This window comes from Hyperolius riggenbachi, chromosome 3 (assembly GCF_040937935.1).
Source record: "Hyperolius riggenbachi isolate aHypRig1 chromosome 3, aHypRig1.pri, whole genome shotgun sequence".
Classification (NCBI taxonomy): Eukaryota; Metazoa; Chordata; class Amphibia; order Anura; family Hyperoliidae; genus Hyperolius; species Hyperolius riggenbachi.
In genome coordinates this window covers 310,303,931-310,318,620 of record NC_090648.1, presented here as the reverse complement: position 1 = coordinate 310,318,620, position 14,690 = coordinate 310,303,931, and the positions used below count along the sequence as shown (strand labels likewise).

The 14,690-nt window shown below is 42.8% G+C and overlaps 1 protein-coding gene across 2 annotated transcripts in view; it reads left to right on the top strand.

Annotated features, from left to right (window-relative positions):
• The window catches only part of TPH2 (tryptophan hydroxylase 2), a 364,990-nt gene that overhangs the window by 139,974 nt on the left and 210,326 nt on the right, over positions 1-14,690 (top strand). For both annotated transcript variants that reach the window (XR_011030020.1, XM_068272748.1), the window contains exon 9: positions 1,581-1,707. Coding sequence is in view for 1 of the 2 variants with exons in the window: in XM_068272748.1 (XP_068128849.1) it covers positions 1,581-1,707 (127 nt within the window). In the remaining variant the exon portion in view is untranslated. The remainder of the gene's footprint in view (positions 1-1,580; positions 1,708-14,690) is intronic.

Here is a 14,690-nt window from a genome sequence, read left to right as displayed (position 1 = left end):
TCCAGCTTTGTGCAGCTAATTATTCATTCACACCAGTGGAAAGTTTCTAACCTGCTATAATCTACAAATAGAAAGAATAGACATAAGGCTTGCAGAAAAGAGAAATTACAGCTATGCCTGTGTTCAGTTTTGGAGTTTCACATTTGATGCAAACTGAAATGTGATTTAACTTGACAACAATGTTAAGGATGACCATGGTCAAGAATAACGTCAATGTAAACCTCTTTGAAAGGTACCAGGGGAAGTAACTCGCCTGGTTGCCCTGTAAATCAGCATTAGCTTGAAAATCCATCCCATCAGCAAAGACCACCATTTTAGTACAAAGTGTTTCTAAAGCTATGGCAAGTTTCACCTGCATTGCCGTGGCCTGACCCTAACTCAGCAGCCACCTATTAGGCCATGGCTGATGAGCTGGGGGTGGGCCAAAGCAACACAGGTGGGAGTGGCCACAGCTTCGGAAACACTTCAGACAAATATGGCAGCAGCATTTCAGAACAATACAGATTTACAGGAGAGCTGGTAAGTTACTTTTCCTGGAACCCACTGATTCTAGTAAAACTGTCAAAGAGGTTTATATTAGTTATTTTAGATTAAAACCTATGTGCTCTTTAAATTACAAAAAAAAAGTCTTTACAGTAATCCTCCATGAAAATGAGAAAATCCCATTTTAGGTCAATAGGTCTCTATGCCTGGTGTATCATGCTGGACGAAAGGACCTTTGTGTCTCGAATGTTAGAATCATCTCCCCTTTCCTTATAGTAAAGATACTGCCATAGGCATTACTTTTGATTTTCTTATCTGCAAATATTGCTCCATTTTAAAAATATGTAAACGTATTATATTTTTACTTGGATTTTATTGTATATGTTATGGCCATAACTCCAAGTCTGGCCACTTCGGGTTCTGGCCGGTCAAAACGCAAAGTGGCCGTGCACCTGCCGCCAATGTTAGAAATAAAAAGATCCCAGGCCGCCTAAATGGCTGGACCAAATGTATCTAACTGGGTAATTTAATTAAATACTCTGGCGGCAATGGGAGAGGAAGCCGCCTCTTCGGCTCTGCCTCCTCCCCCTGCCCCTTTCCTATGCAACTTTGGCAGCAAGGGGAACGCGTGTCCCCCAGAGTCGTTCGTAGTGGCAAGGAATCCTGCCGTTCCTTCCTGCAGAGCGGGTGCTGGCAGAAGCGATGTCTGCAGCCTTCCCGCTCTGCTTCCCTACCGCTACGAACGACCCTGGGGACACGCGTGGTTCCCCGGCTGCCAACGTTTCATAGAAGAGGGGCAGGGGGATTAGATAGAGCCGAGAAGGCGGCTTCCTCTGATCACATTCCCGCCAGAGTAATTCAATTACCACATCGGATACATCTGGCCGCAGCGGTACGACCACCAAATGCATTTAGGCTGCCAGGCCACTTCGTGTTTTGACCGGCCAGAACCCGAAGTGGCCACACTTCGGGTTCTGGCCGTAACATATACATCACATACTGTTTCAATAAAAACATGCTTCAGCTACAAAACTGTCCATAAGCTACTCTAGATTAATTTCAGACTTTGTTTCTTATATAGTTACTATCTTTACTAGGGATACGTGTCATGAGCTCATGGGTCATGTTCCTTTACTTGCGGATCCCAAATTTGCCCAGTTCTCTCAAGAGATTGGACTTGCTTCATTGGGAGCTTCTGATGAAGATGTTCAAAAACTTGCAACCGTGAGTGTGTCTAGTTACAATCCCTTCTTCAGGTTTTATGTTATCGTTAATGTTTCATTGGATATTTTAAACACATACATCAGAAATTATATTGTACACAGTTGAAAAAAAAATCTTGAACAATCAATATATCTATGTTTTCATCTGTCTGAACAGTTTAGACGAGTAAAAGACAAGTGACGTCTCTTGTGGCTTTGTACTGTAGCATACATTAAAGTTCACTGAGGCTTAAAAGGTTAAATGTGATGGATATGTTCCGTTTTCAACCTACATAACTATGTAACTATACAGCTGTTGTTACACAACCATGAAATCTCACATTTGTATCTGTTATGAAGACTTGTGCTAAACTTTTAAAGAGGAACTCCAGTGAAAATAATGTAGTAAAAAAAGTGCTTCATTTTTACCATAATTATGTATAAATGATTTAGTCAGCGTTTGCTCATTGTAAAATCTTTCCAATCCCCGATTTACATTCTGACATTTATTACATGGTGACATTTGTACTGTGGGCAGGTTATGTAGCTGCTCCTAGCTGTTTTGGCTGTTAGAGACAGCTGTAAACAGCTAATTCCTGTCTGTGAACATTGTTACATTGTGGCAGTTTGCCCAGAGTACCGCGGTACTCAGAGCTTCTTGTGGGAGGGGTTTCAGCACAAAATCAGTCATACAGCGCCCCCTGATGGTCTGTTTGTGAAGAGCATTATATTTCTCATGTAAAAGGGGGTATCAGCTACTGATTGGGATAAAGTACAATTCTAAGTTGGAGTTTCTCTTTAAGTCTTTCAATGCTATCAATTCTAATATGCTGATGATTTTATGGAAGCAACTCCGTTATTAATTACACTTAAAGGAGATCCTCAAGCCTAAGAAAAAAAATCAGTTTTACTCACCAAGGGCTTCTACCAGCCCCCTGCAGCTGTCCTGTGCCCTCACAGTCACTTTTGGATCCTCCTGTCCCCTGCCACCAGCTACTTTGTTTTGCCGACAGACGTGGCCAGACATCTCCTTCTACGCATCCCCGTCCGCAATAGTGCCCTGCGCAGGGCACTATTGTGGACGGGAATGTGTAGAAGGCTACACTTGGCCAGGCCTGTCGGCAAAACAAAAGTAGCTGGTGGAGGGGGACAGGAGGATTCGAGAGTGACTGTGAGGGCACAGGACAGCTGCAGGGGGCTGGTAGAAGCCCTTGGTGAGTAAAACTGATTTTTTTTCTTAGGCTTGAGGATCCCTTTAAGTATCAGTTACACATTCTGCAATGAATTAAGAAACTAAGGGGTTGATTCACAAAGCTTACATCTTTTCACCTTAACTGTAAAGAGAGCTAATGCATGAGATAACCCAATAAGGAGAGATAATTCATAAGATAAACAGATACTTACAGATGAATCATGAGTTAAAGTAAATGTGAAATGTGAACTTACCTATAGACAGGGAAAGCTGTGGATCCTATAGAGCCTTCCCTGTCTTCTCTTGCTCCCCTCATTTTAACGTTATCACCCCCATTGTGTGTTTTCGACCAACGGGTTGTATACATGTCCATGAGCTCTTGGGAGGCACTCGCACATACGCAGTATGGAGTCCCTTGTCTTTGGAAGCACTCGGGGATATGAGTGCTTCCCAAGCTTTCCAAGGTGACAAATTTAAACAGGGGGTGGTGGTGCTGAAATGAAGGGAACAAGAGAGGACAGGGAAGGTGCTATAGGATCCAGAGCTTACCCTGTCCATAGGAAAGTGTCTGACTTTTTGTTTTCCTGTCACTTTACATTTACTTCAAGTAAAACAAAAGAAGAGACAAACCAAGAGTTAAGTCAGTTAAGGAGAGATAAATCATGAGATAAGTAAATTAAAGAGAGATAGATTGTGTATTAACAAGTTACAGAAAAGCTTTGTGAATCAGCCCTAATGCCTAGTAAACAATATGCAATTTCCCGTCAGATTTTCACTTCTGTACAAAATCGATCTGAAAAGCAATCCAAAATCAGATCGGACCTGTTGGAAGATATCGATTCGACCTGCAATCTGACGGGAAATTATATGGTGTGTACCAGGCACAAATAAAGCCCTTGTTCAATTCACTTTTTCTTCTAAGCTTAATCAGTGATATTTTCACACCTTATCAGTAAAATGCCTTTTAAGCCTTAAACCACAAACAAGCAAGAAAACACTTAAATAGTTTTGACAGCACTTTGTTTTACCTACTTTTTCAGCTGCAGAGTGCTGTATAATTATTTTAAACAGAAGATGAAATATTATCTCTTAGGTAAAACTGTAGGAGAAAAAGTGAATTAAATAAGGGCCTAAGGTGTTGAAAAAGTAAACTTGGTGGTGCAACTACTGACATTAAAAGTAACACAACTACTGACCTTAAAAGTAACACAAGCTGTGTCCTGAAAGAGGGGCCATCAGTCTCTTTTAATTATCAAGGGGTTCAAGAGGGAATTCATAAATAAAAAGCTTGCGGAAACTAGAGGTTGCCATGTAACAGATTATGGCCATGCCTGAGGGAGAGACCTGGGCGGTCTTAAAACCTTTCAGTTTTAAAGAAAAGTTAACTAAAGTAGCTGATTTTTATTTCTATATGTTTTTAAGGTAAGGTGTATATTTAAATTTTCCTTATGGGTCATTTTCCTTTCTTATTTCCTTTTTTGCAATTCTTCTATTGCTGATCTGTTTCTAAATAAATGAATAATCACTACCTTGGGGTGGATAAGACGTTTCTCTAGTTGGGTGATTTCATGCTTGTAGCAGTCATTATATTGGAGGGTTCGTTCACTGGTGTAAAGCAGGTGATAAGTCTAGTTCTGCTCTAATTTGCATGTTAAACAACACCTCCCAGATTTAAATTCAATAATTGGACCAGGGGACAGGAATGTTGAAACAATAAAAAAAAAAATAGGTTTGTTTTTGTGCGGCTGGGTGAGCACTGTTTTCTTAATTTGATCTTGCGATTACAGGTTTGCATCCATTAGACAATTGTCAGCCCTTAATGCTGGCGATTATTGTAATTGAATCAGGCTCCAAGTCATGGTATGGTTTTAAGAAAACTTTAGTCACAGAACATCCCTTGGAATACAGTTAAATGAATCATTAAAACTCCACTCCAGGCGCAAATGTTGTTCTAGACCTGTATAAACACTCAGTTACAGAGCTTATTTTTGTGTTTGTATGAGTTCCTTGATTAGCATTGTCAAATATTCATTTTTTTAAGTGCCTGGTCAGTAGTGATGTCCATGAGCCCTTAGGAGGCACTTGCACATACGCAGTATGGAGTCCCATGTCTTCGGAAGCACTCATGGATATGAGTGCTCCCAAAGCTTTACAAGGTGGCAAATTTAAACAGGGAGTGGTGGTGCTGAAAAGAAGGGGAACAACAGAAGACATGGAAGGTGCTATAGGATCCAGAGCTAACCCTGTCCATAGGTAAGTATCTGATTTCCAGTCGTTCAAGTAAAATAAGGAGAGACAAACCAAGAGTTAAGTCAGTTAAGGAGAGGTAAATCATGAGATAAGTCATTTAAGGATAGATAAATTGTGTATTAATAAGTAACAGAAAAGCTTTGTGAATCAGCCCTAATGCCTGGTAAATACCATGCAATTTCCTGTCAGATTTTCTGATCACTTCTGTACAAAATCGTTCTGAAAAACAATCCGAAATCAGATCAGACCTGTCGGAAAATATTGATTTGATACCACATAGTATTGTTATCCACCAATAAACAAGTATGTCCATAATCTCTTGGCGATGGTGCTCATTAAAGCTACATACACACGCTAGATTAACCACTTCATGTCATAGACTGAATGACTGAAGTACGTGTGTGTGGACGCTTTAGAGGAATAGTTGGACTTTTAGAAATGCCCTTTTTGCAGAAAGTGGGTAACAACCACTTCTGATGAGAATCTAGTGTGTGTACACCTTAAAGGTGGCCATACACTGGTAGATTTGCAACAGATTCGACCATCAGTTAGATTTCTGTCATATGCTTGTCAAGCCGAATCTGACAGGAATCTATCTGATGTGTGCCACACACTAGGAACAGATTTTCAATAGATTTCAGAATGAAATTATTGGAAATCTATTGGAAATCGATCTAAATGCATTATTGGACTATTAGATCCAATGCAACTCTATGGGCCATGGATCTGCTGCCAGCAGCAGATCGACCTACCGTAGATTTTCCATCCTGTCAGGTAGATCAAATCGATCAAAACCGCCACAAATCGACTGATCGATAGATTTGATAGAATCTATTTCCGATCGATGGCTGAAATCGACCAGTGTATGGGCCCCTTTAGTGAGAGAAGGTTATATGTTGCAGAAGAAGTGTAAAGAACTATAAAAAGTTATGTAAAGTCTTTTAAGAAAAAATGGTAATGTTATCAGTAATGCACATCCACTGTACCACTAACTCACTGCACAACTCATTCTAAATACCTGCAGGTATAGAGAAAAGAAATCTTAAAACCCACTACAGTTCTTGTACTGTAATCTGATCCTTTAGTATAAACAAAAGCATATTATGAGCTATGTCAACTTGATAGAACAATTACAAAGGAAAGTAAATATGCCAAAACAAGCAACAAATGTAATACACAACATGTTGATATAAATGTGATTCCAATGCCATGTACAGCCTCTGTATTACTCTAACATAGTATCTACATGTGCTTTAGTACCACACTAAATAGTCTCATTTTAAACCATGCTTCATGTCTAGCGACTTCACTGTTTTAACATATCCCATTTCAACCTACGGATCTAACTGTCACTTATTACCCGGCTATAAATGTGACACAAACACTTTCTTAATTTAATGAGGACAATCAAAGTGTTTCTCTGCTCGCTATATAATATTTTATCATCCTGATTTACATCTGTGTTAATGCCCTCATGCAGACTATAGAAAATAAATTGCATTCAGTAGCAATAAACAAAATGCGCAACACTCTTATGTATTTATAAGGGGTCTTAAATAGCATGGAAGGCATCATGTGTATAGTGTGAAATGTGTATCAGCTGCAGTGCCTGAAATATACTACAGAGCTTGATAAATGACTGATGTGTTAGCAAAGATATTTATCCGATGCTGAGAGCTATATGTGTTTTCACCAAATAAAAATGTATATTACCATCTGTTTCCATTAGGTACAAATTGAGTTTCTGATTATGCTATATATTTTTGTGTGGATTGGCAAGCTTTTTTCACCTTTTGGAGAGATTGATGAGCTAGTCTTCTGACCCTGTGTTCCTTAAAGCAAAAAACAATAGCGTTGCTTTAAGTCTCAACACAGTGGGCTTAGGTTGTGGAGAAATGAGTTATGGAAATCAGACTCTATCTAGGGAGAACCCAGCCAGCATTACTGTGCAGGATACTGGGGATATCTGGTTTACTTATAGAAAAACTGAGCGGTGTCACACTGGAATTCAACTATTCATAGGAAAGTAGAAATGGCTCAGCATGTTGGATTCCAGGTACCATCTAGCTGCTTAGCTTCATTTCATTGATGTAAAATGCTGACTATTTACTGAAATACCAGTGCTATTTTGGCCAAATATGGCTTAAAGGGCCACTAAAACAAAAAGCACATGCAGGCTGACAAGATGCCATAGGCAAACATCTATAGTTGAAATTGGCCCCAATTCACTAAGATCATGCTGGAGATAATAAGGCAAGAGATAACTTGCCACCACACAGTGAAAGAGTTATCTTATCTCTTCATTCCTTAAGTTACCTCCTCTGTAGCTATTTTCACACGCAGTTAATTAACCACCTGTCTTTAATTCTAGAATTCTGGAGTTATTTTAAGGACATATGACATGCCTCATCACCATGGTGATAACTCTAGAAACTTTATTATAGACAGGAGATAAGCTTAGTGAATTGAGGCCATTCTCTCATATGGCTTGAGGTAATTATGCTTCTTTACATAAAACAGTTGATGATTGGATACTTAAAGATCTTTTCTACTGTCAAACTGAACATATATGGTTGAATGTGATTTACCTATCTTATATTCTAGGTAATATACTGTATATTCTTTATATGATAATTACTGGGGAGGGGAGAGGGGAACTTGGGAGTCCTTATAATTTATAATCTCGACAGTAGTGTGCACAGCCAGTAAGATGTCACCTTGTAGTACAAGAGATATGGATGCAATATGCAAAAGAGAAAAGGAAAAGAGTTACTTTTGTAACAGTGTGACCCTATCTGGAATATGCAGTTTAATGTTGGGCACCAATTCACAAAAATAATGGTATTGGAAAGAATGCTGACAAAAGACATATGGAAACTGAGGACCTCAGTCATATGAAATGCTGTATGTAATGTCTTTATTCACAGATGTATAAGTACGCTTCGTAATAATATTTACTTGTGTGACATATAGAAAATTCTGAGAAAAGTAATGACCATTTTAAAAGCTTTAATGGTAGCATGTCAAAGTGGGGATCACTCTTTTTACAGTTCAACTAGTTCTAAATCACCAAGGATAGTTTTAGTATAAAGGACATTATGCTAGAATAAAGGACATTATGCTTTTCTAAAGAACTGGAGAGACAGCCGGCACCATCCAAGTCAATAATGCTCTTTTATTGAGATAAAAACATCTCAGCAGGTCACAGCGACGTTTCGAGGAAATCACCTCTTTATCAAGCTCATGCTGAGGACAAGTCACAAATGAACAATACAAGTTGGCGCTTATATATCAAACATGGAAATGCAGCAGCCAATCACATACACTTTACGTAATGCCCAATCATAATAGTCCGTAAGTTGCCGGACCTGATGGGAACTTAGAGGCTGCTGCCTCATAGGTACATTCAAATGGGGTCCCTCCCATCCCCCGACACCCACCTTGGTAAACCGCCGCGGCCCCTTCCGCCCGTCAATCACCACAATCTCCTCCCATCCATCCGCCCATGGCGGACCTGACAGGGGACTAAGTGGGATGGACGCCTGTGTGTCCGCGCTCATGCGCAGACACTCTGCATCCAGACGGGCGGATGGTGACGTAGGCGGCTAGGGAAGCCGCCATGCGTCACACGCTGGTAGGGCGGGGCAGCGGTGGCGACCAATAGGAGCGCTCAAAATTCAATGCATAGTGCAATACGTGTCCATGGCGTACACGGCGCATTAGCATATGTAAACAGTCATACTGTAAGGCACAGTGCACAATATATATGTAGCAAAAGAACATACATAGGGCCCTAAGATCCATATACATATAAGCACTATCGTAGAGTCACATGCTCTCCCTACTAAGTACATGCCCAGGGTGAAGAGAATGCAATAACGTTATATGAGCCCAATAAAAATGGTATGGACATATGGAGAAAGATCAACAGGGGAAAAAACAGGGGGGCATAAGGGAGGGGGAAGGGGGGGGGGAAGAAAAAGGAAAGAGTAATTCTAACCCAACAATACTAGATTGTAGAGACAATCAGATGCTAGCATTGGGCAGGACACAATGGAGCCTCATGAAAAAGCTTAAATAAAGGGTAATAAATCAAGTTCTCTATTGAGACCCCGAGGCTCCATTGTATCCAGCTTTTTAATCCAGAATGCCTCCCTCCAAAGAAGTTTTTTAACTCGGTCACCCCCTCTCCTCAAGGGGGCCACCCGCTCTATGACCATAAATCTTAATTGACTAACATGATGTTTGGCCTGTACAAAATGATATGGGACCGCCTGGTCCACCAAGCGTTCTCTGATTGCGTGTTTATGTGATGATAGCCTTTTCTTAAGTTTCTGTGTGGTCTGGCCAACATACAATAGGCCACAAGGGCACTTTAAAGCATACACCACATAATCCGAATCACATGTATGCCATCCTCTAATCTTAAATTTGGTACCACGATGTGGATGCATCAATTCAGCTCCCTTAATAACTGAGCTGCAATGCACACAGTTGAGACATGGGTATGTCCCTTGCCTCTTTGTTAACTGTGATGCAGCAGTGTCTTGCCTAGTATCTGCATGTACCAAACGGTCTCGTAAAGTGGGTGGTCTCCTATATGAGACCAGGGGGGGATTTCTATAGTGCTCTACTTCAGGAAAGCTCTCGGACAATAAATGCCAGTGGCGTCTAATTATCTTGGCTATATTGTCACTCTGTGTGTTGTATCTTGTGACAAAGGGAATACGATTCTGCATAGATTGTCTAGGTCTCCGATTCCTACCATGTCCACCCACCCTTGTCCTGGCCCTCTCTAGAGTGTCTGTGGGATAACCCCTCAAAAGAAATTTTTGTTGCATCTCCTCCATCCTCCTCCCCCGCACCTCCTCATCCTCAACTATATGGCATATCCTCTGGAATTGGCTAATGGGGACCGACCTCCTAGTAGCCCCCGGATGGAAACTCCCGTAATGGAGAAGGGAGTTCACATCCGTGGGCTTAACATAGAGGTCGGTCACCAATCTATCACCCTGTCTAATGACCATTGTGTCCAAAAAACTAACCTGATCTGGTGAGCTATGTATGGTAAGTTTGATGTCTCCACATCTATTCATGAGTTCCCCCACAAACTGTTGCAGGGTCGAAAGCGGCCCCGCCCACACGCAAAACACATCATCTATCTATTGGTCGCCACCGCTGCCCCGCCCTACCAGCGTGTGACGCATGGCGGCTTCCCTAGCCGCCTACGTCACCATCCGCCCGTCTGGATGCAGAGTGTCTGCGCATGAGCGCGGACACACAGGCGTCCATCCCACTTAGTCCCCTGTCAGGTCCGCCATGGGCGGATGGATGGGAGGAGATTGTGGTGATTGACGGGCGGAAGGGGCCGCGGCGGTTTACCAAGGTGGGTGTCGGGGGATGGGAGGGACCCCATTTGAATGTACCTATGAGGCAGCAGCCTCTAAGTTCCCCATCAGGTCCGGCAACTTACGAACTATTATGATTGGGCATTATGTAAAGTGTATGTGATTGGCTGCTGCATTTCCATGTTTGATATATAAGCGCCAACTTGTATTGTTCATTTGTGACTTGTCCTCAGCATGAGCTTGATAAAGAGGTGATTTCCTCGAAACGTCGCTGTGACCTGCTGAGATGTTTTTATCTCATTAAAAGAGCATTATTGACTTGGATGGTGCCGGCTGTCTCTCCATTTCATGCAGTGTGATCCGGAGTGCTGCTGGATCTTGGCCTGGCACGTCATACTTATCTAATACTAAGAGGAAGTGCTACACATTCTCTTCTACTAAGTGTTTTCAGCACCTTGTGAGAGCACCCTCAAAACAGCATGGAGGACATCGATGTGGGGACCCTCGTATTCACTTATACCCCAGAGGAGACTATGAAAATTATGGCGCAAGTGTCTAAGGAGGTGGCTTTCTTAAATATGGCAGACGATAAGGCCATTAAGAAACAGATCTACAGAGTTGCTAAGACACACATCACCTTTGAGTTACATGCAAGAACCTTAGCGGAGTATCATAGGGTGAAACGTATACCCAGGGGAATGAGATCGAGTGTGGCCCCGATAATGTTTCCGACCGACAAGGACTTTTGTCAAAAATGGTGTCGCATATGGAACAAAGCTTCCTTTTTCTCAATGGTGTTAACCATAGAGAAGATACATGAGGAATTACCTAAGCTGACTATACAGCGCCAGGAGTTGAAATCTAAACTCAAGGAACTTATTCCCATTGATGAGTATGAGGGATTTCTAGATGAGCTAACAACTAACCTGGAGACACATGAGAAACAGATCCAGTCAATCAAAAGAGACAAATATCAAAGAGATGAGTATGACTATACTCGGGGATTTGTATACAACTGGCAAAGACCCACTGGACGACCACGCTATCCAAATAAACCCAAACAGGGGGGTAGACCAGGAAGTCGACCAACGGGTAGTCAACCCGATTCATCAGACAATCCCACCTCATCATCTCAGGAGGTCCTGTCGGATTTACCATCAGGCCAAGAAGGAAACGCAGGGGCGGATATAGGAGAAGGAGGAATAAGGGAGAGGCTTCGGCCCCGACGACACCAACCATATCGCAGAACATGATAGTGGTCAACATCTCCTCCCGCCAGCTATCCTCTGCACAACTCTCTGCCCTCAATCTTGGATTGTCTTTTGCACCTCTGTATGCTCCCGACCCACTTGAGGTGGATGTTGAACTACAGCGATTTTTTTCGATCTATAAAATTAAAATACTACTTCTCCATGCCAAGGACTTTGGATTTGACTCCTGCTGTTGATGTGAACTCTGACCAGTTGCAACTTAAAGATACTACGTTGCGTTCGAAGAGTACTTTCCAACCCCCCTCTTGCCAGATAATTGATCTCTTTGTTAAAAAAGTAACAAATGAAGTAGACTCTTTGTTGAGGAGACCAAATTTTATGGGCCTTTCGGTCCATAGGAATATTACAAGGGAACAGCAACTGGCACTCACAGAATTGTCTGAGGATTCTGCCATAACAATTAAGCCGGCAGACAAGGGTGGAGCAGTGGTTGTTATGGATACGTCGACATATCGTGAAGAGGCCTTGCGGCAGCTTTCCGATGTGTCGACGTATCGTGAGTTGGAAACAGATCCATTACCCAATATTCAAGGTTTGATCTCAGAGGTGGTTTTGGGAGCAGTTAGAACTAATGTCATTGATGAGAAGTTGGCTAACTTTCTTTTGCAGGAACATCCCATTACCCCTGTGTTGTATCTTTGTCCCAAAATTCACAAACGATTGGACAATCCCCCCGGCCACCCGATTGTAGCCGGGGTAGACTCTGTATTTGCTCCAGTAGCAAAATACCTCGATCAATTGTTGAGACCGTTTGTGATAGCACTTAAGTCCTATTTGCGTGATACGCAGATGTTTCTTAATATTCTTCGATCTATGGATCCATTGCAGGGGCCCTGCCTCTTGGTTACGTTGGATGTGGAGAGCCTCTACACCTCCATCCCACATGATGGGGGTGTAGAGGCGGTCCGCTATCTATTGGAGACCGCATCAGATTATACACCGGTGCAGATTGGGTTCATTTGTGAGCTCTTGAACATTGTGTTGCGGTATAATTATTTCCGATTTGATGATACCTTCTACATGCAGGTGAGGGGCACCACCATGGGGTCGAATGTGGCTCCGTCCTACGCAAACATTTTCATGGGCGTGTATGAAGACATGTTTGTCTACACGAACCTATTGTTTCAAAAGTATGCCATTCATTGGTACGGATATATAGATGATGTGTTTTGCGTGTGGGCGGGGCCGCTTTCGACCCTGCAACAGTTTGTGGGGGAACTCATGAATAGATGTGGAGACATCAAACTTACCATACATAGCTCACCAGATCAGGTTAGTTTTTTGGACACAATGGTCATTAGACAGGGTGATAGATTGGTGACCGACCTCTATGTTAAGCCCACGGATGTGAACTCCCTTCTCCATTACGGGAGTTTCCATCCGGGGGCTACTAGGAGGTCGGTCCCCATTAGCCAATTCCAGAGGATATGCCATATAGTTGAGGATGAGGAGGTGCGGGGGAGGAGGATGGAGGAGATGCAACAAAAATTTCTTTTGAGGGGTTATCCCACAGACACTCTAGAGAGGGCCAGGACAAGGGTGGGTGGACATGGTAGGAATCGGAGACCTAGACAATCTATGCAGAATCGTATTCCCTTTGTCACAAGATACAACACACAGAGTGACAATATAGCCAAGATAATTAGACGCCACTGGCATTTATTGTCCGAGAGCTTTCCTGAAGTAGAGCACTATAGAAATCCCCCCCTGGTCTCATATAGGAGACCACCCACTTTACGAGACCGTTTGGTACATGCAGATACTAGGCAAGACACTGCTGCATAACAGTTAACAAAGAGGCAAGGGACATACCCATGTCTCAACTGTGTGCATTGCAGCTCAGTTATTAAGGGAGCTGAATTGATGCATCCACATCGTGGTACCAAATTTAAGATTAGAGGATGGCATACATGTGATTCGGATTATGTGGTGTATGCTTTAAAGTGCCCTTGTGGCCTATTGTATGTTGGCCAGACCACACAGAAACTTAAGAAAAGGCTATCATCACATAAACACGCAATCAGAGAACGCTTGGTGGACCAGGCGGTCCCATATCATTTTGTACAGGTCAAACATCATGTTAGTCAATTAAGATTTATGGTCATAGAGCGGGTGGCCCCCTTGAGGAGAGGGGGTGACCGAGTTAAAAAACTTCTTTGGAGGGAGGCATTCTGGATTAAAAAAGCTGGATACAATGGAGCCTCGGGGTCTCAATAGAGAACTTGATTTATTACCCTTTATTTAAGCTTTTTCATGAGGCTCCATTGTGTCCTTCCCAATGCTAGCATCTGATTGTCTCTACAATCTAGTATTGTTGGGTTAGAATTACTCTTTCCTTTTTCTTCCCCCCCCCCTTCCCCCTCCCTTATGCCCCCCTGTTTTTTCCCCTGTTGATCTTTCTCCATATGTCCATACCATTTTTATTGGGCTCATATAACGTTATTGCATTCTCTTCACCCTGGGCATGTACTTAGTAGGGAGAGCATGTGACTCTACGATAGTGCTTATATGTATATGGATCTTAGGGCCCTATGTATGTTCTTTTGCTACATATATATTGTGCACTGTGCCTTACAGTATGACTGTTTACATATGCTAATGCGCCGTGTACGCCATGGACACGTATTGCACTATGCATTGAATTTTGAGCGCTCCTATTGGTCGCCACCGCTGCCCCGCCCTACCAGCGTGTGACGCATGGCGGCTTCCCTAGCCGCCTACGTCACCATCCGCCCGTCTGGATGCAGAGTGTCTGCGCATGAGCGCGGACACACAGGCGTCCATCCCACTTAGTCCCCTGTCAGGTCCGCCATGGGCGGATGGATGGGAGGAGATTGTGGTGATTGACGGGCGGAAGGGGCAGCGGCGGTTTACCAAGGTGGGTGTCGGGGGATGGGAGGGACCCCATTTGAATGTACCTATGAGGCAGCAGCCTCTAAGTTCC